This window comes from Terrapene carolina, unplaced genomic scaffold (assembly GCF_002925995.2).
Source record: "Terrapene carolina triunguis isolate 2854851 unplaced genomic scaffold, T_m_triunguis-2.0 Scaffold714, whole genome shotgun sequence".
NCBI lineage: Eukaryota > Metazoa > Chordata > Testudines > Emydidae > Terrapene > Terrapene triunguis.
The window spans coordinates 10298461-10322630 of record NW_020665065.1 but is presented as its reverse complement, the minus strand read 5'-3'; the positions used below and the strand labels follow the sequence as shown (position 1 = coordinate 10322630).

The 24170-nt window shown below is 44.7% G+C and overlaps 1 protein-coding gene across 1 annotated transcript in view; it reads right to left on the bottom strand.

Annotated features, from left to right (window-relative positions):
• Positions 1–3247: 3247 nt before the first annotated feature.
• Positions 3248–24170, bottom strand: part of SLC25A33 (solute carrier family 25 member 33) — a 36748-nt gene continuing 15825 nt past the window's right edge. The window contains exons 2-7 of the mRNA XM_026659990.2: positions 18942–19121; positions 13135–13212; positions 10676–10776; positions 7887–7953; positions 5739–6022; positions 3248–3702 (exon numbers count right to left, since the gene is read on the bottom strand). Of these exons, the coding sequence (XP_026515775.1) occupies positions 3500–3702; positions 5739–6022; positions 7887–7953; positions 10676–10776; positions 13135–13212; positions 18942–19121 (913 nt within the window). The 3' untranslated portion in view covers positions 3248–3499. The remainder of the gene's footprint in view (positions 3703–5738; positions 6023–7886; positions 7954–10675; positions 10777–13134; positions 13213–18941; positions 19122–24170) is intronic.

The window sequence follows — 24170 nt, the reverse complement described above, 5'->3', positions numbered from 1 at the left end:
TTCTGGACACCCATATTTGGCCTAATTTTCCAGAGGTGCTAAGTACCCACAGTTCCCACAGACATCAAATGAAATTCCAGGTGTGAGCAATTTTGAAAACCAAAGACCAAGCTGTTTCAAAAACTGGGCACCCAGAACCAATGGACAATCAAAAAAATTTGGCTGAGACACCCGTATTCTAATCGTAGCTCTGACACACTCCCTCCTTCTGGCATTGGTCAAGTCACTTATAATTTCTGCCTCCTTTTTCTTCAACTGTACAAGAGATACATTCCTGCTTCATAATTATGAAGCAAGGCTGCTTCCATGTGAGTACTAATGTTTTCACCCCTCAGCTCATAGAGAGCCGAGAAGCGATATGAAGCAGGACCCCAAAGACAGATGGGGATAAGGCAGAACATAAAAGAAAAGGGGAATAGAGAATGGAGTGAATAAAGACTAAAAATCTTCAAAGTTGGAGGAAATCCACTACTTTTCAGAGGAGGAAAAAGAAATGACAAATGAAGACTGACCACTTCCTCTAGGCACTACCGTAATATATAACCACTCATGCCAACAGCCTTGTGAGGAGCCATGGTCCATCCTCTCACCTGTAGCTGGACCCCCAGATCCCAACAGTCCCTGTCAGTTCCATCAGAGCTACCACAAAAATTAGACTTACAGGAACTGGCATCCTGAACCCCTGTACAGCTTGTTTTAACCATTCTCCTACAATGGGTGAAATCCTGGCCTCACTGTTGTCAATGGGAGTTTTGCCACTGACTTCAGTGGGGCCAGGATATTACCCAGTATTTGCAACATGGTGCTAGGAAGCAAGAACCTGGAACTGAAACACAAGTGACATGGACTAGTATATTTTCATTGCCGAAACAGAATGAATTTTTAAAAATTAAGACCGCATCAATTGTGAAAAAAACATAGTAAACATCTCCACAAAAAAAGGAATCCCCTGCGCCTTTTTAGGGTATTTTAACGTGGATGTCCCTTGAACTATTTCCAGTCCTTCCCTCCGATAATGGAGTTAGACTTACAGAAGCAGACCTCAGTGAGAGACTACTCACAAAGCGTGATGTTAAATGTGTATAAATCTTTACAGGATTAGGGCCTTAGACTTTTATTGAACTTTTTGGATTTTAGTGTAAAGAGGAGGGAATAATTTAAACTTGAATTGATCTTCCAACAGCTGTCAATATAGTATGTTCAATCCCCATCAAATTATTTGCCAGGGTCATTAGTAAAAAAACCCAAAACACCTTATTGAACAGGCTTAGATAGTTAAAAAAACCCTTTTTGTAATCTCAAGTTTTGAGCCTTTCAAGCAAACCACTAATTTCCCTTTTTCTAAAAGGGAGGCACCAGCAGCCCAGACACTTGACTAATGCTGTAAAAGTGAGCCAATGTACATGAAAAACCCGGAACAGTTTAAGGAAGCAGATCTTAGATTCCAGTTTGGGAGGAATAAGCAGCAAAAATCTTTTGGTTTCAGAACTGACAGTTTTGATTCCCACAAAGGTTTTAAAGAGAGAGACAAGAAGCAAAACTATTGTAAGAGTCCTTTAACAATTTCTAGTTTATTCAACTCTTTCAATTTGTTTTATTTTAAATTCAAACAAATGTTACATTCTCTCCTTTCCAATGAGCCTCTGCAGGATTTAATAAATTCTTCTATAGTTACATTGGGCGTCATCTGTAGGGTACATATGCTTCACTTTCCTCCTACCTCCGCAATTGTCCTCAATGGGGGCTTAATTGTTAGCATCCAGACTGGCATTTTGTTACAGACACAGAGTGGGTCAGTAATCACATTTCTAACCATCATGCTTATTCTCATTAGCTTTTTACAAGCAGACAGGATTCTAGAGCCCTAGCCTCACTCATGGGCTTTTTCCTAACAATTTGTAACACCCTCCCAAGTCTGAGTTTGCTTCTTGGTGAAGTTAGAGAAGTAAACACTGGTATATGCCCAAGAATTCAACACCTGCTGAAGTCACGAGCAGCTCAGTTGTTCAGTTCAGCTGTAGAAAAGACAGAAGATCATCTGTCTTGCACTGCAGCATTTGTCTCAGCTGTCAAAGCAAATTACACTAATGGGTACAAGAACATAGTGGCCAGTCCAAAAGGCAAAACCAAATATAACCCTTTAAATCCCCCCAAAATTATCCAGAAACACCCAGCAATTATACCTGGACAGTGATATCTAGGCCACCTGGGTGCTACAACAATATAAATGACTGCTTAAGTATAAGCACATTTCAATAGCCCCATGAAAGGATTAGAGCTAATGCACGATGTGTAATTTAAAATTGAGAGGCAGAAGCTATGTCATTGACTAGTGGTGAAAGATGACCAAAGTGGTGGGGGAGGAACCATTCAATCTGGTCTCTTTGGAGCACATGAGATTACTGAACCTACATGAAGTGGGGTGAGAACAGTCCAATAGGTTGTACTGGAGTAGGAGATCTGTATCTCTCCATTTTTAACTTTATAAATTATTTCCTTAAGTCTCATTACATAGCTTTATATGGTTTTTACTTAGCCCAGTGAGGTAGCAAGAGTTATCAGGAGGTAAGATGTGCATGACTGCATTCCAATCACCAAGTTGCTGTTCCTCAGGGGCAAGTCAGATTAATAATTATTGATGACCAATTAAAACAGTTTAACTCCTAAATATTGCACCAGAAAGCGGAGCTCTAGAGTTGGCTTCATACCTTGAAGAATTTGTACTGATTTCCCCCAGGCCATTCAGAAAAGAAGATGTCACCACTGGAGATGAGGAAAGTAATAGATTAGAGAAGACTTAAATGATGCAAACATTCAATTAGGTGCCCTCCCACGTATAGTTTAAGTTTCTCTCAGGGAAGCTATTTTGCTTAACCTTTGCAGGAATGTCTTCCAATACAGTGGCTCATCCAGGAGATTCCGGCATGAACATTTTATACCCGTCAAGTTGCGTGTTACAAAGCTGCCTCACTGTGCTCAGTACCCCATTCTGAAAGCTCACATGGGTGATGAATATTACACCCATGAATCAGCCACGAAGCACACTGAAAGGTCTTAGGACTCAATACTTCTGGAAAATGATATTTTGTGACACCAGTAGTAGGAGATCTCAGTTTCAGACTCCAAACCAGTTCCTCTCCCACTTCAATACAGTTTTAATGACTATCAATCCAAGAAACATCTCAATAGCACAGGTACATATATGCCACATATACCTGTGCTTAAAGAAAAGGACAACCAAAACATACAAATTAAATAGCATGATTTAATTTAGTAGCAGTTTAATTCTGAATCATCTCTCCTTAAGTTAAAAAGTTATAATTAACTATTAACGTTAATGAGTTGAAACCTTCCAGAAAGCATGAATCCAAAAGGAAAAGTGTCCAGCAGGTGATCAGAGACTCATAGCTATTCTCCATCTTCATCACCTGTATCAGTCTCTTAATGACTATTTGCTCAATGTCAGTTTTTATTTTCCAGAGGATGCTCCCTGGCTCTGCTACTTAGTGTGGTCTTCCAACAGGTACACAATTAGCTCATAGGTGGACAACACAATGGCTGTGTTTGGTATCTGCCTGATGAGCTGCGCAAAGAGTCCTCTATAGAAAGCCAGGTAGCCTTCCTCACGTGCTACCAGACGAGCCGTCTGAAAGAAAGTCTTGTATTTTGTGCCTTCCTCTCGCAGTCTTGTCCGTATGACCTCTGGAGGGAGGGGGGGAAACAAACAGAGCACTAGGTTAGCCTCTCCAGTCAAATCCCCCAGCCCAGAAACACTTACAGGTTAGGAAAGAGCCTGCATAGCTCAGGGCAATCAGAACCTTACCCTGGACAAGGGAGATTCCTGCTGGATAATCCGCTCACCTACACTTACAAACCCTGGAGTCGCAGGCACTGCTTGCCAGGCAAGGCAGGCGGTTAAAATTGGTTTTCCACTTCCGTGTAAACACCAAACTGCACAATAAATGGATGGCTTGCTTATGGGGGCTGTTACTCCGCTGACCACCTCCTCGGTTGCTGCTCACATTCCTCACACGGTGCTTTGGAAAGAGGGGGCACCGTTCAGTAGGTCTGTGCTCTCCTCAAACTGGCGTATGGGGCGAGCTGGGGCTTGGTGGCATTTACCATGAAACGGAGGGAAGCCACTTTTGATTTGGCACAGCTAGGGTGGTGTTCAAGGCCATAGCTGGGATCAACAGATGCACTTGGGCTGGATTCCAACTGACTGAACACGAGAGGTGGCTTGCAGTACAGTGCTTTGTGAGGGGCCTGGAGCTCTGAAACAAGCTTCCTCCTCTGCTCCAAAATAGCTGGGGTCCATTGAACTTCAGAACATCTTGCAAGGTGCATCAATTTGTGTGGGCGGCTTTGGAGAGGAATCAGATTTGTGGGGGAAGGATCTGCATGGTGTGTGGGCTGTTTAGCTTTATGGCAGCGGCACCTACTGCCTTAGGAGCCACTTGTAATTTGTATCAATCAAAACACGCCTTCTCCAAAAGGCAGGCTCTCTTTGGCCAAGTCACCCTCGATTTTTTTCTTACCTGACTCATCTGCACATTAATTTATATACTGTTCAGGTATGATGGAAGTCAAAAACAGTTTCTGTACAGTTGCAATGAAAAACTGGCCTCATATAATCTGTCTGGAGAGCTATGGTAGAGAAAGGCTTCTTATAGATTCAGAACATTGATGGCAATATGAAATCTGTATGTAGCTGCATCCATTAAACAAGGTACTGAGGACAATTTAAAAAGGAAGAGAAAGGCCTGGAATAGAATTAGTCAAGGGTTTGGTGAATTGGATTTCATGGTCTTTTCTCCCCCGGCTCTTTTCCATTTGTGATGTGATCTGTTGCCTAAAAGTTAGTGCCGAGAATGAGATAAAAGCCCAGAGTGGCATTTTCATGGTAGCATCTAAGGGTATCAGACTAAGAATTCAAGCCATGTTAACAGCCAGTATCTAGGGCTTTGATTTTAAAAGGAAGGAGAGAAGTTGGCAGAGAGAGATGTGCCGGGAATCAGACTGATTTTTCCATAAAGCACAGCATACAGCGGAGTAAAGAAATACTGCTGGATAAGGAAAAGAGAATCATTGGCATTTTAGAGCCAGCCTCATTGCCCTGTTTCCATCTCTCACTTCAGCATCTTTCTCCATGCTACCCCTTCTGTGTGGAATGCCCATCAATTTTCATTGTCTGAGGGGAGGGTGATGGCTTGGCCAAATCCCTGCTAAACCCCTCTGCTGAGCTGCCTACAAGAGATAGGATGGGCACCTAATTTAACCATAATGACACACAATCCAAAATGCCGCAACCTTGTCATTCCCCTGCCCTTTCTCTCTCGTTGCATCTCTTCAGGACAGAAACAATAGTCTACTTGTTCTGTAAAACACTTAGCTCACTTTGAGTGCTGCATAAATGACTGGAGGTAATACAAATGAAACAAACACACTCATGCTCCAAAGACCTGTGAGGAGCTGGATGAGGCCACTAGTGAGAAACGGGGAGGGAGGGAGAAGAGTTAGCTTTCTGTAGCAAACCTCCTTCAGCAATTAGCGGTTTAGCTAGCTTGGGGTAATGGGAACAATGCTGAAGATCTGCGTACATAGACAGTCACTGCAGTAACATGGCATCTGTAGACATCCAGATTAATAAGAATATTACAGCACTGTCAGCCATAGATTGATACAGACTAAAGGCAACAGCTGTTCTACTGCACTGGTAAATGAGGAGTTTAACATACCATGCGGATAAGCAATACAGGAGGCACAGCCCTTAGAAACAGCAGCAGCAAACATCAGTCCAAAAAAGTTTGTGGAGGTCCTCTTGGTCCCATTAGTAGGGGAAGGGGGCAGCTGGACATCCTTCAGGTGCTTCTTTAAACTTTCATAAATAGCAAAGCAGATAATGGTCTCCGAAATCCCAGCATAGGAGGCCGTCAAGCCTCTGTAAAAACCACGGACCCCTTCTGTCTGGTAAACGTATCTAGCACACTGCAAAGCATTCATCGGCTTTGAACCCCTGACTCTAAAGGGAGCAAATTAAAACAGGGTTAGAACAAGGCAAAACTCAGAGGTTCAAAAAAACTGCACAGACATTACAAATGAAAAGTGACCCAGGAGAAACAAGAATGGCTCTCTGATAAGTGTAGCGGCAGGAATTTTCTAGGAATGCCGTGCAGAGACTTTTAATGTTCCTTTCATTGCTTTTGGCATTGTAGTCACATTTCAAATGCCAGTAGCAGGACTGTAATGCTAAATGTGCACATTTGGCTTTTCCAATCAGCTAATACATGCTTGTGCTAATCTTTCCAGCTCCAGTCCTGGCTCCCCATCATAGTTTAGTGCAGGGGTAGGCAACCTATGGCACGCGTGCCAAAGGCAGCACGTGAGCTGATTTTCAGTGGCACGCACACTGCCCTAGTCCTGGCCACCGGTCCGGGGGGCTCTGCATTTTAATTTAATTTTAAATGAAGCTTCTTAAACATTTTAAAAACCTTATTTACTTTACACACAACAATAGTTTAGTTATCTATTATAGACTTATAGAAAGAGACCTTCTAAAAACGTTAAAAGGTATTACTGGCACGCGAAACCTTAAATTAGAGTGAATAAATGAAGACTCAGCACACCACTTCTGAAAGGTTGTCGACCACTGGTTTAGTGCTTTAATAACAGCACTATGGAAGGAGCATTGCTTTTTATTGAACTAGCAATTTCCTTCCTGTCTGGTTGTGGCAGGGCCAGAGACAAAGGTCTGTATGTGGAAGGATTCTTCAGGTAACAAGCAGCATTTAGTTCAAAGGTGCCACCTAGTGACTTACTGGAGTTAGGCTTTTTAAATAATTTATAAGCTGTGTAAACCAACATATTTTCAAATACTTCTTGGTGAGTAATCTCGGTATTTTAAGGATCTTTCTGATCTATCACCCAACATATTCCCAGGGGGAAAAAATGTCTATTTTAAAGAGTCACATTATTAATGTAACCTTAACTATAGCACAGCTCTCGCTGTGGTATAATCCCTCATAGCTTTCACATCCATTAGTGACTGTGAATCATTCAGCTCAAAGATTTTACTATCAATTTTTACCTAAGACTATCCTCTCTCTCTCTCTAGGACATATGGTTAGGAGTAATAAGGTATTGAAGGAGAGCCAAAGGACTTTAAACGCCTGAAGGCGACTCTTATTGCCATTATACTGTTCTATGAAATTAAACAGCTTCAATTATAGGAGTTTAAAAAACTTTACATTGTTCAGAACGTAGTTAACGGGCAGTTATGGAGGGTCCTGCATTACTGAACTAGCCTAAGAGAATATAAAACCCACTTCTGTATGATTTAGAGCCCATGTCAGTGCCTTGTATTGTCATATAGGGGACACAGATTGGATGCTCAGTCCTGACCTTTCCCTCGTTGAGCCCTGCCTGAGTCTCTCATTTAGGTACTTGTGTGACCCGCATTACCAAAGTATCCACGTGCCTCACAATCTTTCATGTATTTAGGTTCAACACCACCACGGTGTGTGAGGTGGGGAAAATGGAGAACTGAGGCAGAGAGAAAGACTAAGTGACTTGTCCAAGGCTACACAGGAAGTCTGGGGTACAGCTGGGAACTGAACATGGGTCTTGAGTCCCAAGTTAGCACCAATTGGACCACCCTTCCCCTCCTCAGTAGTGACCCCTCTTGTCAAATTAAGATACAACACTGATAGGCTTAAGCTGTACCCTGGTCATCTAACAGGACGGTGACTCAAAGGGTATGGGAGTTGAATGGGACAGGGAATAGGAAAAGGCATCAGCGATGCCAGAGCCATAGATGGAATGGGCAAGAATATGCGTTTTGGAGCCCCTCTTAACTAAGATGGCACCAATTTCTCTTGGTCGCTTACTTCCGCTCCAGCTGCATTCTGGTTTTCACCATCCATATAGGGTTCATCAGGGAATTTGTGACAAAAGCTGAAAGACAGAACAAACAAAAAAACAGCGTAATTAAGAGGGATTGGTTGCTGCAGTAACCATGACAATTGCTAAGCTTTAATGCTCTGTAGTCCCATAGGCAAGTTTCTATTTAGAGATTTCAGAACAGGAAGTGTAGGGAGGGAGGGAGTCAGTCAGTTTGGAACCAACACATTGCTACAGAATCAAAGCAAGTTCCCCTTGTGAGGTATTCATTCTCTCTACCATAGGACTTTGTGAAGCACTAAGGAATGGTATGATTATGTAGCCCATGTTACTGTAAACAGCCTTCTATGAGATTTAATATTTATGGATGGGTTTAACTTATTCTTAGAGATACAGGGAAATCCATGAAGCAATCATCCATACCAGATAGTCCAAGACTCTAGGTGGTGCTGTTGAGCCATCTCCTTAACTGAACCCATCCATGCTTGAGATAATTTGAGAATAGCTTTTAATGGGCAGTTCGGTGACTTAGGTCTGAGTAAGCTGGTGCAGTCATCCTGCAGTAAGTTTTCCCAGAATAGCAAAGTACCTTCCCAACACGGACAAAAAGAGAGACTAAGAGCTGGTCCACACTACCCGCCCAATTTGGCGGGTAGAGATCGATCTTCTGGGATCGATTTATCGCGTCTCATCTGGACGCGATAGATCGATCCCAGAAGCGCTCCCCCGTCGACTGCGGAACTCCTGCTCGCCGAGAGGAGGAAGCACTGTCGACGGGGGAGCCTGCCTGCGCCGCGTGGACCCGCAGTAAGTAAATTTAGTTCGATCTAGGAAACGTCGACTTCAGCTACGCTATTCTCGTAGCTGACGTTGCGTTTCCTAGATCGATCCCCCGCCCCAGTGTGGACCTGCCCTACAAAGAATAGTCTAAAAACCATTATGATTGTGGACTGGCTGATTTCCATTAAAGTGCACATTTCCTTATTGTTCACAAGAGCATCATTAGAACATCCTCCTCCTTCTGGTCTGCAAATGGCAAACTTATTTTCAGAAGAAACGTACACAAAGTTTTCCATAGTAAAAGGGCTCCTACATAAGATGAAATATACTTCAGCACTAGCACACTCACTCGATATAGTACCGCATGAGACGTTAGTAACTTCACTTCTTCCCACCCCTAAATCTTTAAGTCACAATTTCAAAGGCACTTATAATTATAACAACACGCAAATGGTTTTCTTTCCCCCGGGAACGATGAAACATTGCTGGTCATTGCTCAAGAACTGCAGTGCTTGGTCTATAACAGGGTAACATTTCTTTAAGACTAGGATTGTCAAAGGAGCCCAAGGCCCTGTCTATACACTAGCTGTACTGCTTGAACTATTCCGGTCGAGTCTAGCACTACAAGCCCCCTAGTGGGATGCGTTTATACTGGTATATCTTATTCCTGTATGGGAAGGAGAATAAACTAGTCCAGAATAAGACATCTTTATATTGGTATAATTGTGCCTACACTAGGAGCTATACCAGTGTAAGTATTTCAGTAAATAGTTACAATTTTCCCCCGCCCTCCCCCCACACTGTTTTACTTGTGTAACTATGTCGACAGAGCAGGCCTAAGGGAGTTGTGTGCCCATCTCCCTTGGAAAGCCCCACAGGCTTATTTGAAAATCCCAGCTTAAATTCCTTGTTCCACTGGGTAACCCATCCAGTACGCTTCAGAATTTGTGACATATTGGACCCTCTGCGGTATGCCAGTAGTTAGGCATTTCTTTATGTGGGATGACTACAGCATGTACAAATCTTATGTGGGTATTCGCCTGGCAGGCTCCTCTAGAGTTTTATTTCCCCCCTTCCAAATGTTTTACGGTGACTTTGAAAGTGTCCTCGTCAAAGCTTCCCACAACTATGTTATACAACTGGTAAAAACAACCCTTGTTTGGAATTTAATTCCTCCCTGGTTGAAACTGATACTCAGTTGTATAAGTGGAGAGCTGCAGAAATAAGGTTTTGACTAAGCCTCTGCATGAACATTAACTTCTAGTTCTGCAAAGAGGGGTTCCTTAAGAATCCGTAGAGAAACTTGCCAAGTTGCCTCCCTGTTTTGAAGAGAACTGGACGTTTCTGGTCCAGCAGAGTTGATTTTCAACAGTCCCTGAACTTTGATTCCTTAGGAGGTGCCCTGCCCAACATCATGGTTTTATGAACTCAGCCACCTCTCCTGATCTCAATCTTTTATGGAGATCGTTTGCTGGATAAAGGTTTCTTAGAAAGAATGCCCTTCTCCGTGGCGAGACCCAGCAACACAGTGGGTGCACAAACCCAGGGAGACCAAATGAACATTTTCAGAAAGATCTGGGCATTTTTGCACTATAATACGCAGCTTCGGTTTTCATTTGTGTTCTGATTGATACCTCGGTATGCTACCATATCAGGCGCCATTGTGCAGGGTACCAGTACAAACATCGTTCCCTGTTTTATGCTTCATTGCCAACATTTTCCACTGCTTTAGCTGGGAAATGTGCTTGAGGCAGCCCTAGATGGCACCTATACCATACAGAGTACCATGTTGAAAGAATTAAGGATCTGATAAATAAAACTTCTTCATTGCCCTCTATAAAGAGGTTCTTGGGAGTGGAGTGGAAATGGTGCGTGATTGATTCTGAAGTAGGAGCGACACAGGTAACCAGTTTCTGGAAGCAGAATGGCTGGGCACATTTGTACTATGGCAAGATAGCCTGGGAGACAAAGGGACACCCTCCATGCGATAACATACCTGCAGAGCCTGCTGAGCAAATGTGCACAATGTTGCTGTTGGGCACAAAAATGCCATTAAATCGCTTCTTGGCTTTGGAGTAGCATGCAAAGTAGACCGCCCTGTGCCAGGAAAAAGAGAAGAACTCGCTACAGAGGATAATCTACAAACATGCAATTCAAACCAGTCACTGCTTTCCTCCCATAGTCCAGACCAACGAGGTAGATCTTAGAAGGGCCTCAACATTATTGTTTCCATCTGCAAAGACTCAGCCTGCCAACGTACACCAGGACGCCTGCCTGTACAGCCACTAGGGCATCGTGCAATTCATAGCTTCTGTGAGCCAAGCTCACCGTGCACATCAGGGACTCCTTGCATTCCTCCATTCCACCCACTCTATTTCAGGGACTCCCTGCAACTTCTCCACTGCTCCCTTACGTGTACGGCTCTAACGCCCATGTCCTTCTTTCACCTCAATGCCAGTGGCTCTGCCTGCCCCTCATTCCTCCCTCTCAATCTCCCCCCTGCCACCAGGGGCTCCAAGGGTCCCCCCCATTCCTCCCTTGCCAGAGTCTCTACCCCCCATTCCTCCCACTCCCCCCTCCCCACCACCAGGGGTTCAGAGTGTCACCTCCCCATGGCAGGGGCTCTGTGTACACCCCTATCCCTCCAAACTAGGATCCCCCAATTTCCCCTCCACCAGGTGTTGTGTGCTCCCCATTTCCCCTTTGCAAGGGTCCCATTCTTTCCCCCCATGCCAGGGCTCTGTGCATGCCTGATTCTCTCCCCCGCTTTCTTTTCGGTCTTTCTGTCTGGGAGATAAATCATTCAGGGTATCAACACAGATGAAATACAGGTATTGCTATCCTGGAAAGCGTTAATGGGGCCATTGATCAGTTTTATCTGTAGATCAGTGCAGAGGTGCTTGAAGCTGTGGCTAGTTTAAACAGATAGTCAGGGCTCCCCACGCCCCTCGTTTTCCTCCTTTTGGTTTTCCAATTTCCCCCCAAATAGAAGTTTTGCAATTGATCAGATGCAGCATCGAACAGTTACTGCATTACATACATAGACAAAATGCCATCAAGTTGAGCCTAGGCCTTGTGAGGTTGGCCAATTAAATCCTGAATGGGAAGTAGCGTAGTCTCGCACACAGAGCACAGGACTGAGGAGTCAGGGGGTATGTCTACACTGCACCTGGGAATGTCTTCCCCTGCCCAGGGAGACAGACATGCACTAGTTCTGCTCGAGCTACTGTGCTAAAAATAGCCCATGCCGCAACATCCATGCTGCTAAGCCACCCGAGTTTGGACCCATAAAGGTCAGATGGGTTTGTACCGGGCTGGCTAACCTCACCGCTATTTTTAAGCGCATTCGCTTGAGCAGAGCTAGCGCATGTCTGGCTACCTGGCTTGAGAAGAGTGCTCCCAGCTGCTAGGTGGCTAACCCCAGCTCTGCCACTAGCACACTGAGTGACTCTGGGTAAGTTGCTTAACCAATCTGCACCCGTTTCCCTAGATGCCATCTTCCTGGGGGTGCCGTGAAACTTACTCCATATTTAAACAGTACTTTCAGATACTCCCAGGGCAGTGCTAGATAATGTGTTAATGCGAGTCTGCAGATTTTTTGCACCCCCATATTTCTATTTTCCCAGTCTATGCCCAGCGAGTCACCTATTCTTCATATTCATTTAAATACCTGGTTCAGTCTACATACTTTAAAAAAAAAAAAATGGACTGTCTTGTACTAACAGAAACCCCTCTTTTTATGCAATACTCCACCAATCTCAAGCTCCTTCTTTGCAGATCAGTTATGTGAAAACAGTGTGTGAAACTGATAATGAAAAGCAAAGATCATAAGGAGCAGCCTGGATACACACACAGAGAAACAAAATGTACAGAAGCCAATAAAAATGCCAGAGAAAGCCAGATTTTTAGGCGCTGTAAACAGAGGCACTTGCTTTCAGTCTGCTGGTACACCTTTTCCCAGGGAGAAGGAGAAGGAAACCGAAAAGGAGTTGAAAAGTGCTAGGCAAGTACTAAATAAGATTAATTCATACTCAGCTTTGATTTGCACACCTCAAAAATAATGGCTTGAATTTAATATATTTATTTGCGTCACACTTGCATGGCACTTTTATCATCTATAGATCTGCAACTCCTTTACAAAAAGGAAAGAGCTTCAGTAGCCCCATTTCACAGATGGGGTAACTAAGGTATACAGAAGTTAAGCAACTTGTCCCGAATCATTGAGTACATCTGTGACAGAGCTGGAATTAGAACTCAGGTCTCCTGTCTACTAGACTATGTGCTCTTATCACTGGCCAGCAGTTAGTTCATAAATGAACCATTTGGGCATTGTTTTAAACTTGTTTAATAAAAACAGAGCATTTATAATATGCATAGTACAATCTTTGTGCCACAGCCTTAAAATGAAGATTTTTTTTTTTTTTTAATATGAACTGAACCCTTTAAGATCTTTACCTTGATGGCGCCACTCCAACCAAGTTTGGACCCAATCCTCGGAAGAGTGACTTTGGTCCTTCTTTCTCCAAAATTGACCTAAAAAAATAAAAATGCAAGATCGCTGACTACCTCTCCTGGTAGACAATAACCATCAGTCACAAATCAGGAGAACTGTGGTAAAAGATAACAGATAAAAAACTAACCTATTAGCTATCAGGCTGTGCTCTTTGGCAGAAAGCTGGCTGATTTAGCTATTGGCTTGAAAAAACAAGCTAATGCAATAGATCTTAGGGGTATTACAGACAAATCTGCATTTGTGTCATATGAGAGCAGCTTAATAGCTCAATTGCTTGAAAGCTATTGGGAACTGGGTTATTAAAAAAGTTAATGGAGATCACAAAATAACTCAGTTCTGAAAGACAAAAAAAGCGTTCATTCTCTCACAGCTATTCCTTCAGGGGGTTGCTTTTGTGGGGAAGTGGAGATTTCATTGAGAAGCAAAGGTGTGTGGGGTTGAGAGGCCTTGCTAAACGGTGCACCCCACCCCTTCAAATGGGTCACCAGTGGGGGCTAATGAGCATAGGAGGCTGTGTTCCCTACCCCCTCTGTGGTGGGAGTGAGACTGAGCTTTGGAACCTTTCCTAGTCCGGAGTCACCGACGCAGGGGTAGCCCGGTCCCCGTGAAAATCAGAGAACCATGCAGTTTTCCCCAAATGGGAGGAATGGGGAGATACAGACTATAGTGGAACTGCCACACACGCTCTTTTTGGATGACCGTGAGAATATTTTGGGGGGACAAAGAGGAACAGGAGAAGAACACATGGTCTGAGCATGGGGGGAGGGTAAGGACTAGTTTCCAGAAGGAGGAACCTACACATTCCTCCTTCCAAGGGGAAGCACATAACCCCTATTATGCAGCTAGGAGTCTAGTCTGACCAGGCATTACACACTCTGGTTTAGGCCTCCTAAGCGGAAGCACAGAACACTGCAGTTCCAGTATTGTCAATTCCGAGCATTGAAAAAAATCATGCGTTTGATATTGCAGAGCTTAAGTTTGCCTTAAAACTCATGAGATTTAAAAAAATAATGTTGGGATTCATTTTCTTTGCCTTCTGGGTTTTGAACCTTTAGGTTACACCTGGATCACGTTTTCAAGCTTTTCTTTGCAATTATGATGGCCAGAAATGTATTTTTCTAAAATGAAAGCTGAGATTGTCACAATCACTAGACTCTAAGAGCTGGAGCTTTAAGACAGACACCAAATATAGTGAGAGTTGGCAACACTGCTGAAGATCAGTCCAAATTCTTGACCCTGAGTGTCATTTTTCCCTCCCATGGTTTAAACCCAAATGGGTGAGATGAGCTGGCACCAATATAAAAAAGGGTAAATGATTTGGATGGCCCCCTGGGGACCCTGCAAGTTTTGTACAAGTCTGGCTCAAAAGCGTCCCTAGTGGAGAGTTTGATTCCAAGCAAGAAGCCTTGGCACAGAGGGACATTTACAAGAAAGAAAATAATGGTTGAGCCCTAGTAGGTATCCATGGATCATATTTCACCCATCAGCAAAAGCCACCTACATTGCCATGGAGCTGCTTTGGATTTTAGTACAGTGACCTGCGAGGCAGTAGCAGCCCTTCTATTAAAAAAATCTTTATGTGAAAAACATGCGAGGAAATTCAAACAGCTCCTGCTTCCAAAGGTCCTTCACACATGCCCATTCTTTTGGTTGGAGTCTCCCATTTTGCAAAGTTTACTTTCCAGGTCATTAATGCTGCTGGCAACGTTTGCCGCAGAGCCCAAAAACAAGCTCATTAGAAAGCTTCTGAAACGCATCCCCAAAGCAGAGCCGAATATTCTGTGTAAACTCCGAGGCTAAGTGTCTCCTAGGAAACAGATCCAGGGATTGCTTGTTCTTTGTCACTTTAATAGTCACGACTGTGGCTTCCAGCTGAGGTGACTCACCAAAATCTGGTTTACACACAAGCAGCTTGCCCTTCTGGGAGCATTTTCCATTCTGAAAGGTTCCACAGGCAAGTTTAACCCGGTCTGTCCAGGGCATTTATTTTCTTTCTAGCTCTAACAATCAGTGTTTTCATAGCCAATACACAACTCCCTGGGAGCAATTTTCCAGAGAGGCCTCTGGAGGCTTTTTCCCTTTCAGTGGAATTACTGATACCCCTCAAAACACCTAGTTCACCCACCCCCAGCTCAGCAGTTTCAGGAGAGAAGGGCAGAAGGAATTAATGCAAAAGACCCAATTTGCTCTTCATCCTGCTTTGGGAGCTGCAGGATGACCATATTTCCCAAAAAGAAAATGGGACACCCCCAACCGCTTGCCCAAGGCGGGCCCCTCCCCTCCTCACCCCTCCATACAAGGAGGTCACCCGTCGCTGGAACCCTGAGGAGGGCCCCGTCAGGAGGCAGTCGCCTGTTGCTGGAACCTTGCAGGGGGCCCCCCGTCACTGCTGTCACCTGTTGCTGGAACCCTGCCTGGGTGCCGCTGGCTGCCAGTTCCAGTCCCGAGGCCCCTGGGGCTGAAACAGAGAATGTCATGGAGGTCTCTGGAAGTCACAGAATCTGTGACTTCTGTGACCTCAACGTAGCCTTAATCATGAAGAATCAGGTTCTGAACAGTGTGACTCCAACGATATAACTAAGAAAAATGCTGAACAAGTCCATGCTCCCTCTATACTCCTTCATCCAATATTGCTCTAGAGAAGGCAATTAGTCTTGGAAGGAAAGTGCACTCCTCCTATTTATAAGAAACGCGCTTCAAATGTGGTCTCTGAAAACTTTCTTTGGTGGAAGTGGCAGCATGCAAGGCGTTTACACTTTCCTTGGAGAATGTGCCCATTTACACAAAGTCGTGGTTAACTGCAGCATCAAGGGGGTCTGATTTCACCAAACTGGGAAAGGGGAGCCAGCGGCAAGTGTACACGGTCGCTTTAGGAGAGTGCACTGAGGTCCTACATGAAAATCAATCATTATAGACACTGAAGAATTTATTGTCTGTGAAAGACAAACAGTACGATCGAGTTGCAAGATTGCTTCAGACATCTGGAAAAGGAGCCAGGCAAGTGACCGAGTTTGAGCAATTGCTGAAATGAAACGAGATCAAATGAATCAAGACCATAAACACTGACTTTAATGAGTCGATAAGGATGGTAAAAGGCTGACCCAGTTTTATCCAACTTCCTATCTCCCCACAAAGAACAACCCTGAAAATGAGAGTGGGTGAATACTATCAGGAGAGCTGGCTACCTTGAAATGATTTTATTGGACTCCCTTTTAATCAGGATTGCTTTGTGTCGCAGGAGGGAGGGGAATTAGATGCATCCAAAATGCACTGATTTGCTCCGGTTACCTTGGTTTTGCATCGTGTACTGCTCTAGACTCAGCAATCTGACAAAAAATATTATAAAGGGAGTCTTGGCATTTGGAGGATGGGGTGGGGGAGAAGAATTGCTTATCTAGAATACAAGATTCAAGCAGTGATGTGACGCAAGCCACACAGTTCTGCAGAGGACTTGATTGCCACTGTATTGTTATGTAATTCATGCAGCTTCACTGGGCAATGTGCCAAATTTATCAGTATTACATAAATCAACCAACGTATTTTGCTGGGCTTTTTTGGGGGGGGGGGGGGGTGCACCAAAATGCCTGATGTAAACAAAAAATCATGGCACTAAAATAAAATGCAAATATTTATTTGCAAAGATCCACAAACTTGGTGCAGATTAGACTTGGACTTTGCTTTCTTCAGAAATGCAGCAGCAGAGACCTAGGCCTGGGCCTCAGGGTTATTGGTTAGGCTATACAAAACCGTTCGCTTGGGAGCACTGGCTTGCCTTAGATCCAATCTTCTTTTGTTGAATGTATGTCACGAAAAGATTAGGCTGAACAAACTGCTACTCCTACCAGTCTGCAGAGGCATCTGACAAACATTGGAAATTTTCCAACAGGGACATGCAGGGGGAGTTCCAACTCCCAGCTGAGGATTTATATGGGAATGACCATGTAACGTGCACTGGCTGAAACCACACATTAGTAGCAGACAGAAGACTGCTCACTCAGTCAGAAATAGCACAAGAGGAGGAAAGAATAGGGCTGTCTGAGGACTGTTCATGCTGTGTTTTCTAGCTGGACTGCTTTTGTGAAAGATGCTGTCTCCTTCCTTTTCCTTCTCCTCCCCCATGAGTTCCAGGATGGAATGTCACAATCAGCACCTTTCATAACAACAGTGCAGAGAAGCCCTCATTTACACGCATTCACCAGCATCCTACCTGTACCAGAAAGACCTCCAAATTCAAAAGATCACCCTAGACCTTCCAACCCCCAGGTATTGAGCCAAGATTACATCATTTGGATCCTGTTTGCATCAGTTCAGGTTCTTGGACAGAAACCAAGTCTCATCTAATTTGAAGCACGTAGCTGGGAATGTAAGAAGGGGGATGTGCATGAATGATGTGGCAAACGTGAAAGATAGGAAGCTTGTTCTGAATGTATAAAATGGATTGTTAGTTTTATCAATCTATTGTTTCAAAGAGGCTGGGAAAAGGATACCTGGCAGCCGGGGCGCCACTGGAAAAGCTCAGTCTTGAAGCTGCCAATTCTGCAGTTTTTGGCAGAATCTAAGCCTTAAAAGAAAGACAGGGATAGATTGCTTTGAAAAGCAATCCCAAGCGTACACCACTGCGCTACTGCCTGCAAACCCAGAGCAGCGGCATGTTACACACCCCTTCACCCTCCAGCATAAAGGGGGTCAGAGGTTAGTTTGGACCATTCCAATATTATTAAACAACTGCAGCCTAATACTCTAAAACACCGTGCCAGTCGAGCAATGCAAGGCACCACACGCTATGGCCTTTACACTCTTCCCTTCTTCACCACTTGATGGGCTCTTGGGGTTTTTTTGTTGTTGTTTTTTTTTAAAGTGAGTTTTAGGCCAAGGCCCCAGCCTATTTGATGGATGGATTCTGCCCATCAAAGCAACTGAACACCCACCCACACAGGCGGGAGGGAGGCCTACAAAACCTTAGAAAGGTGGGTACAGCCCATCAAAACAAAAGGGACCGACTCCCTGAAACAGGGGTGGGGCAGACCCCAGTTAGAGTGACAGTCTTGGAGCCCACGATCCCCAGAACAGGTACACAGCACAGAGTAGCTGCAATGAAAGGTTTTTCTCCCATGCTGCTCTGACTCTGAACTAGGACTGACACTGGCTCCAGAGATGAGGGAGGAGTTCTGTCTCCGTGGCTCACTCAGTCTTTCAGTCACACTGCCAAGTCAGGGGCCTAGCCAGCAGGACTTGCCCATCACACTGCTCAGGTGCGAAAGACTGAGAAACACGAGAAATCCAAAAGAATGAACAGGGCAAGAAACCACATGTTCTGAGCTATAGGGAATGCTACGGAGGAAAGGCATATTTTTAATACTGCTCCTGCAAGCTGACATACATATCACCTGGCAGGAGAATACTACCGACTCTTGATCCTTGAGGCTTAATACTTACCGGAAAGCTTAGAGCCAATAAGTCTATTTAAAAATAATACCTCCAGACACTTATCCAAACCAATACTCTTTGGAAAACTTCTCAGTGCGGTTTTAAATAAGTTCCTTTGAAAATTCAAAGGTAAAAATACATCTTGTGGAAGCAAAGGTTAATTCAACTTTTCAGTTGATGCTGAATACATAAGGCCCAATTCCCACCTCACACCAGTGTGAATCCAGAATGACACCATTCAAGTGTAAAACCAGTGCCAACGAAATCAGAGTCAAGTCCATTGGTTGCACAGGATGCTATGAATGACAAGAGCTGTACTCACTTTAGAACCCGGAGAAGTCCAGGTGATACAGATGTCGGCCTGACCATTCCTTCCCCACTGATCGTCCCCAACTGGACTTGAGGATAGTAGACAGTCCGGAACGCTAGCCTTGAAGACTGGAGCCTGGTCTTTATTACTTCTAAAGGACATGTAACAATGGCACCAACTGTACCCCCACACCTGTAGGGCACAATGCAAACAGAGTACAGTGTCAGCAAAAGAATGTCACATCAAAACACCACCATATGTAACAAGCAAAGTCCTTTCCCCTCCCTTCTCCCACCACAAGAAAGAGTTACAATTGTGTTTATGTCAATATTGGGAGAGAGGAATTTTTGGCATGGGACAAAAGAGGAGGGTTCAGAAAGAGATTCAGGAGCACACTCTTCCTTGTCTCAAAAAGATTTAGTGAATCATTTTCTACTCAATGCTTGCATAAGTTACCAGTGGCACGAGGGTTCTGAAGGTCAACGAAACACCCAAATCAGTAGCAACTGATCAGCTCTTAGTCCCGTGTTCTATGTTCCTGTTTGTCCAGGTCACCCGATCTTACTGTGCAAGAGAATTTGGTTTTCTTGAATGGAGTGGGGTAATTCCAGTTTTTAGTGGGTCACTGGAGCTATTACAAACAAGACTCTAGATTTATGTCCTTGGGGGATTCTTCCATCAAGAAAGTCTAGCTAGAGACGGTAAAAAATAGCAACTGTAGCGGACTGGGAGGCCTTGTGCGGAAAGTGATGTGACAAAGCCTTCTCTCCTTAAGTCAGTCAAGTTTTAAAAAGCAGTTTATACGCTCTCTTCTGAGAAGTGGTAGGTGGAGGAATCTCAGACCTCCAAGTTAATGAGATGCCCTGAAGAACTAGCGAATATTTGAGAACAAGACCGGGGGCACGAGAGGGGGGTAAAAGAACAAGCTATGTGGTCAAATCAGATGGGTCCTTGACCCTGATCTGGGAAGCTCATACGTAATTTATATATTAAACTATAACACCTTTACTAACAAACAAAAAACACAACAACAAAAAACATGGATTCCAAGCCTGTGCATTAGCCCCTATTCACAAGGGTCAAGAAAATCTTGTCCTTGACACAAACTGTTGCCACCTGATAGAAAGAATCAAAACAAAACAAAAAATGTAATAAAAGCATTCAGTTTTATTTCAGTTTGTCTATTGTTTTCTCAACTGTAACCCCATGTGCTATGGTTGCTGCTCTTGTTGTTCAACTCTTATTTTCCCACTGTTATCTACATGCTGACAAAACCCAATTCCTGCTTTAGTTTTGTTCTTCCTTTTTTTGACTAACAGTTTCTTCCTGTTAGCAAATGGTAGAGAGAGGACTTGTTTACTTGGGGACAAAGGAAAATTAATATGAATTAACTAACTGGGTGAATTTAAAGTGGATTTGTTAAACTGTATTAAATCCCTGAGAGGACACACTCATTCAGAATTTAAGTGACCTTTTCTCAATTTACCTTAATTCACTAGTGAACAAAACCAAATTAAGGCCACTTAAATTCTGAATGAGTGTCCACCCAGGGATTAATGTGCTGTAACTAATGCACTTTTAATTCCAAATCAACTAAAGGTGTGAATTTCTTTCCTGAATGTCCATGAGTAGACAAGCCCTTAAAGGTGTGTCTACACTGCATTGTAAATCCAGATCAGTGGGATCTAGGCTTGTGGATCAATGTTTCAAAGCCGATGCTTGAGCATCCTCATTGCATTGTACACCTGGGTTTACAATTGCTGGACCAGGGTATCACAGCCATGCTAATGTGTGTCCATACTGCACTACACAGACATTCTGACTTGGGTCTACAGCTTGAGCTGCATCCACAATGCAAAACAATAGGGGGGTGGATTAGAGCCCGAAGCCCTAGCAGGGTCCTGAGTGCTTGCTGACATGAGTTAGACTGATGTGTGTGTGCGGACGAAAGGAGGGCTTGGGCTCAACCTGAATCAGAGCCTGGGCTTAGCTGCAGTGCAGGCATACCCTAAATCAGGGGGGTTCTCAACCTGAGCCCTCCCAACATGCTATAAAAACTCCACGGCCCACTTATGCCACAACAACTGGTTTTCTGCATATAAAAACCAGGACCAGCATTAGTGGGTAGCAAGCAGGGCAACTGCCCAGGGCCCCATGTCACAGAGGGCCTTGTAAAGTTAAGTTGCTCAGGCTTCAACTTCAGCCCCGGGTGGCAGGGTTCGGGGCCCCGGGCTACAGCCCCATGCAGCGGGCCTTCGGCTTTCTGTTATGGGCCCCAGAAAGTCTAATGCCATCCCTGCTTGGCAGATCCCCTGAAACCTGCTCATGGCCCCCCCCCAGGGGGCCCCAGACCCCTGGCTGAGAACCGCTAGTCCCTTAGGGCAGTAACTACTGTGTATACATTGAGCAATGAACAACACTAACTCAGACTACTGATTGGGAAACCCTCTGAAAATTAATGCACTTTAAAACAAACAAACGTGATTAAAAACAAGGATAGTTGATTACAAGATGTAGCTGGTTGATTTATTTTGACAAATGTTGTTTACAATTTATCCTAACAGTTCACTGCATGCTAGCAACTGTTTTTCCCCCTCATAGTACATCTTGTGTAGAGCTCCAGTAACATGCGTAACCTTTCCAGTAAGCTCACACCACCACTCTGCTGTAACATCTTTACTGAGAAGTGGGGCAAGGCTGCTGGTTAGGACAATATGCAAGTTTGTGGCTCAGAGAGGTTCTACTGCTATATAAGTGTCTTGGGGTATGAGGGGGAGGAGGAAGATGATGGAGATTCAGGAAGCTCTACATCTTGCAGACAGACTAATTCCACTGGCTGTATGAAGCAGTTCCAGAGCTGCCACAAGGGGCTAGTGTGTTGCACCTCACCTTACATACATGCTGTTTCTTGCAATCATGCTGGAGCTCTTTGCTCTAGAATTAACCCTTGCCAATAAAGCAGTGATCAACGGAGGCAGTGTGGCCAAGTGGATAGAGCTCTGAACTAGGACTCAAAAGAGTTGGGTTCTATTCTCATCTCTTCCACTGGCTGACTGACCTTGGTCAAGACGCATCGCCCCTTCCGTGCCTCAGTTTCCCCATCTATAAAATGGGGACGATACTTCCTTTGTAAAGTGCTTTGAGATCTACTGAAGAAGAGCGCTACAAGATATTATTATAGGAGCTAGCTAGGATGCAGAAGGGCCACATTGAAAACTTCAGCTATCTATAACTTAAATAGGAGAGATCTTCCACAGCTAAACTCAATGGAAGGAAGATTTTCTTTGTTTACACAAGCATCTTAGCATTTCTTGAAGTGATAACATGCTATGAGATTCTCTCTGGAGAACACCATTTAATTCAGTGGATCTTATGGTGAAATTGCAATTTAGGTGTTTTCCATGAGAAGGAAGCAAAAAACTGCCCCCCCATCTTACATAAAGGCAAAGCAGTGCCTTCTAGAGTTACAAGGAACTTGCTGGCAAAACTCAGAAGCACCAGAGTAAAGTCTAATGCCAGGTCTACACTAGCGACAAAGAGTCCTGTGGCACCTTATAGACTAACAGACGTATTGGAGCATAAGCTTTCGTGGGTGAATACCCACTTCATCAGACGCATGACATGGGTATTCACCCACGAAAGCTTACGCTCCAATACGTCTGTTAGTCTAGAAGGTGCCACAGGACTCTTTGTTGCTTTTTACAGATCCAGACTAACACGGCTACCCCTCTGATACAGGTCTACACCAGGAACTTTCGCTGCTATAGCCAGGCTGGTTAGGGGTGATTTTCTCTGACATTTCTATCCAGGCAAATGCCCTAGTATTAGGGGCATGCACAAGAATAAAAATTTGGTCGCTTTTGGAGGGGCACTTTGTGCTCTCCATGACTGGAGAGGCTGGCCCCCCTCCTCCCCCCCCAGGCAGTGGCGCTTGCTCTTCACCCCCTGTCCCGCCCCAGGGCCAGTGGAGCTCGCTCTCCCCACCCCGGTGCCAGAGGAGTTCTGTGCCCCTGCTGATTGGGGGGCGGGGGGGTCTGTGCCCCTGCTTGCCCCCTGATGCGCAAGCCCCTACCTAGCAGGGATTCACTGAACAATTTTTTTTGGTGGCCTCAGAGCGCGGCCACTCTGACAATTTTTCCAACCCCAAGCCCCACCGCCCTGGGCTGAAGCCCAGAGCTAGGGCCCAGGGGCTGAAGCCTGAAGCCTGCTGAACACACACTGGCCCCACATGTCTGCAGAGGCGCTGCCCGGAGCCCCCAGGAGGCTGCGTGGTGCAGGGCCGCTGATCCCCTGCTGGCGGTGCCAACAAATGGCAGGGCAGCCAGGAGCAACAGCTGGGTGCTGCAGGGAGGGGCTACTCCTTTGCCCCCCGTCCCCGCCCAATCTCCACCCAGGAGGCTGTTGTGGCCGCAGAAAAATCCCCTGGTGACCGCATTTGAGAAAAGCTGCCCATAAATGTGCTTTTGGCGGCAGAGCTAACTTGGCTGGCTGAATTGATATAAACTATAAGGGCAAAAGCATTTCTTTTTGCCTGTATAAGCTGCATCTATCTACACTATAGGGGTTTTGACAGCAAAACTTTTAAGAGTAGACTGTAAAGATGATCAGAACATCCAGGACTATTTGGAAGGGAAGAGGGTACTTGAATTCCAGTTTCCCATTATTGTTTGAATTTGCTGGATATGCTGCAAGATTCCTCCTCCCTTTACCATTAACAATTCTCCCCCATGAAAACAGCCCCCCTGTGAAATTCGAAAACTTTAGAGCCTTTAACTAGGAGTAATAACATCAGTCAAGTGTGTTTTCCTTCAACTTCTTGATTCTTGCTCCTTCCTACCACAAACAGAAAAAGAGTTTATCCTAAACCAGTGGCAATCCAAGCATTTTACAGTAACAGGCATTCTGAGAAACAACTTTGCCTCCAGCCATTTTAATCCACTTGATTTTGACCTTGGCTGTAGAATAAAGCACTGAAGCCGCTTCGGAAGCTCAGCGCACACACAGCAGCTGAAATTCTGTTGCATGGATGGAGGCTGAGCTACATTTACAGAAGAGCTGAAACAAAAGACTGACTTTGAACAAGCAGCCTGGCTGTTATCAGTGCTTTGTGTACAGAACCTGGGCCTGACATTAGCTATCTGCTCTGCAAATACACCGTTGGAGTGCAAGGCTTTAGCGCATCTTCCTCAATGCAGCACGCACAGCTCGTGCTGTCCATGTGCTCGCCTGAACACAGAGAGG